Here is a 1943-nt window from a genome sequence, read left to right on the forward strand (position 1 = left end):
AGTAGTTTGTGCCTCTCAATTCCCTACCCATAACTTGTCCCTCCCAGCCCTCCCAGTAACCACTAGTTTGTTCTCTATATCCAAGTCTGTGAAAGTTTAAAATTTACGTTAAATTCCAATTAAGATAGTAGAGTTTACCTAAGGGCTCAGGATAGAGAAAATGTTTCCCAAATGAGAGAAAACATGAACTTAAAATCAGCTGGTTTCAAACAGAAATGAGAGGAGACAGAGGGCAGGAAGGAAGAGGGAAGGAGGCGGTCACTCAGCCATGCAGGGACGGGATTGTTTCCCATCACAGGTGGGCGAGCATGCAGAGGGCTTCCCTCTGGTATTCACAACAACTTGTTTTTAAACTTGAGAAAGACAGCATTTGCAGCAAAACAACTTTCCCCTGAGAGTTTTCTGCACGGCAGCCTTTACCTCCTTATTCCTCAAGCTGTAGATGAGGGGGTTCAGCATGGGGATCACTGTGGTGTAGAACACAGAGGCCACGTTCTCCTGGGCCAGGGAACTGGCCATGGAGGGTTTCAAGTACATGAATGCAGTTGTTCCATAGAACATCCCCACGGCGGCAAGGTGGGAGCTGCAGGTGCTGAAGGCTTTGGACCTTCCCTCTGTGGTACTGATGTGGAGGATGCTGGACAGGATGAAGGCATAGGAAACAAGGACTGTTAGTCCAGTGACTATGATGTTGAATCCAGCCAAAAAGAAGACTGTCATCTCAATATGATAGGTGCTAGAGCAGGAGCACTTCATGAGGGCGATGATGTCACAGAAATAATGACTGATGAGGGTGTCACAGTAGGGCAGTTTCAACATGAGGCTGGTCTCTATGGTTGAGCCAATGAGCCCCATGGCATAGATCGCAGCCACCAGCAGGGAGCACACTCGATGTGACATGATGACATTGTAAAGCAAAGGTCTGCAGATGGCAATATAGCGGTCATAGGCCATCACTGTCAGCATGTAACACTCAGCAACGACAAACACAATGAAGAAGTAGAGCTGGGACATGCACCCTGCATAGGAGATGATGTTCTTCTCTGTCACAAAGTTCACCAGCATCTTAGGGGTAATGACAGAGGAGTAGCAGACATCCACTAGTGACAGATTGCTGAGGAAGTAGTACATGGGAGTGTGAAGCTGAGTGTTCAGACAAATCAGTGTTATCATGCCCAGGTTCCCTATCGTGGTGACTGAGTAGATCCCAAGGAAGAGGAGGAAGAGAGGGAGCTGGAGCTCTGGCCAATTTGTTAAACCCCCAAGAATGAACTCTGTCACTGTAGAGTGATTTTCTCCAGCCATTCTCCTCTGGTTGGGAGCCCTGTGTGGACAGCAGAGAAGAACCCCATGAAAGGCCACATCTTACACTGCTGGGTGAAGCTAGTTTTGAGCATCTGGGGTCAGCTGAGTGATCCTGGTATCCTTCCTTATGAATTATCCCTCATCCTGGTATTTATTTTGGGAAGAAGACCAGACCCTGGGTATTTCAAAGGTCATAGAGAGGAGAGGCAAAAGGGGGCAAGATCTGAAAATTTATCACTTTCAAGTTTCTCACATAGCCTAGAGCAGTGGTTCTTAGGTGTAGTCCCTGCACCAGCACCTTTGGCATCACTTGAGGACATTAGACATATAAACTCTCAGACCTCACCCCAGACCTTGTCTCCAGGTGATGCTGATGCATGCTCATGTTTGAGAACCTCAACCCTATAGGTAATAAGCATTATATTCCATATCTTGTAGTTTGTGGTGTATTTTGCTTCAGAAATCAAATTCCCCTGTCATTTATACAAGTCCTAAATATTCGTTGCATGTGAACATGTGAATACGTATCTCAAATTGATGTAGTGTCACGGTGATATGGTTGTTACAACAGTATCATTGAGTTACAAGTCAATTTCTCAATCTTTAAGATGAAGAAAATAGCAATACCAGTTCCAAAG

The 1943-nt window shown here is 45.8% G+C and overlaps 1 protein-coding gene across 1 annotated transcript; it reads right to left on the reverse strand.

The window, feature by feature from the left end:
• Positions 1-348: 348 nt before the first annotated feature.
• On the reverse strand, positions 349-1352 carry LOC130860917 (olfactory receptor 151-like). The gene has a single exon (XM_057749454.1). It carries the CDS (start codon positions 1303-1305, stop codon positions 349-351), a length of 957 nt encoding a protein of 318 aa, XP_057605437.1. The 5' UTR covers positions 1306-1352.
• Between the last annotated feature and the right edge of the window lie 591 nt (positions 1353-1943).

This window comes from Hippopotamus amphibius, chromosome 9 (assembly GCF_030028045.1).
Source record: "Hippopotamus amphibius kiboko isolate mHipAmp2 chromosome 9, mHipAmp2.hap2, whole genome shotgun sequence".
In the NCBI taxonomy this organism is placed as follows: Eukaryota; Metazoa; Chordata; class Mammalia; order Artiodactyla; family Hippopotamidae; genus Hippopotamus; species Hippopotamus amphibius.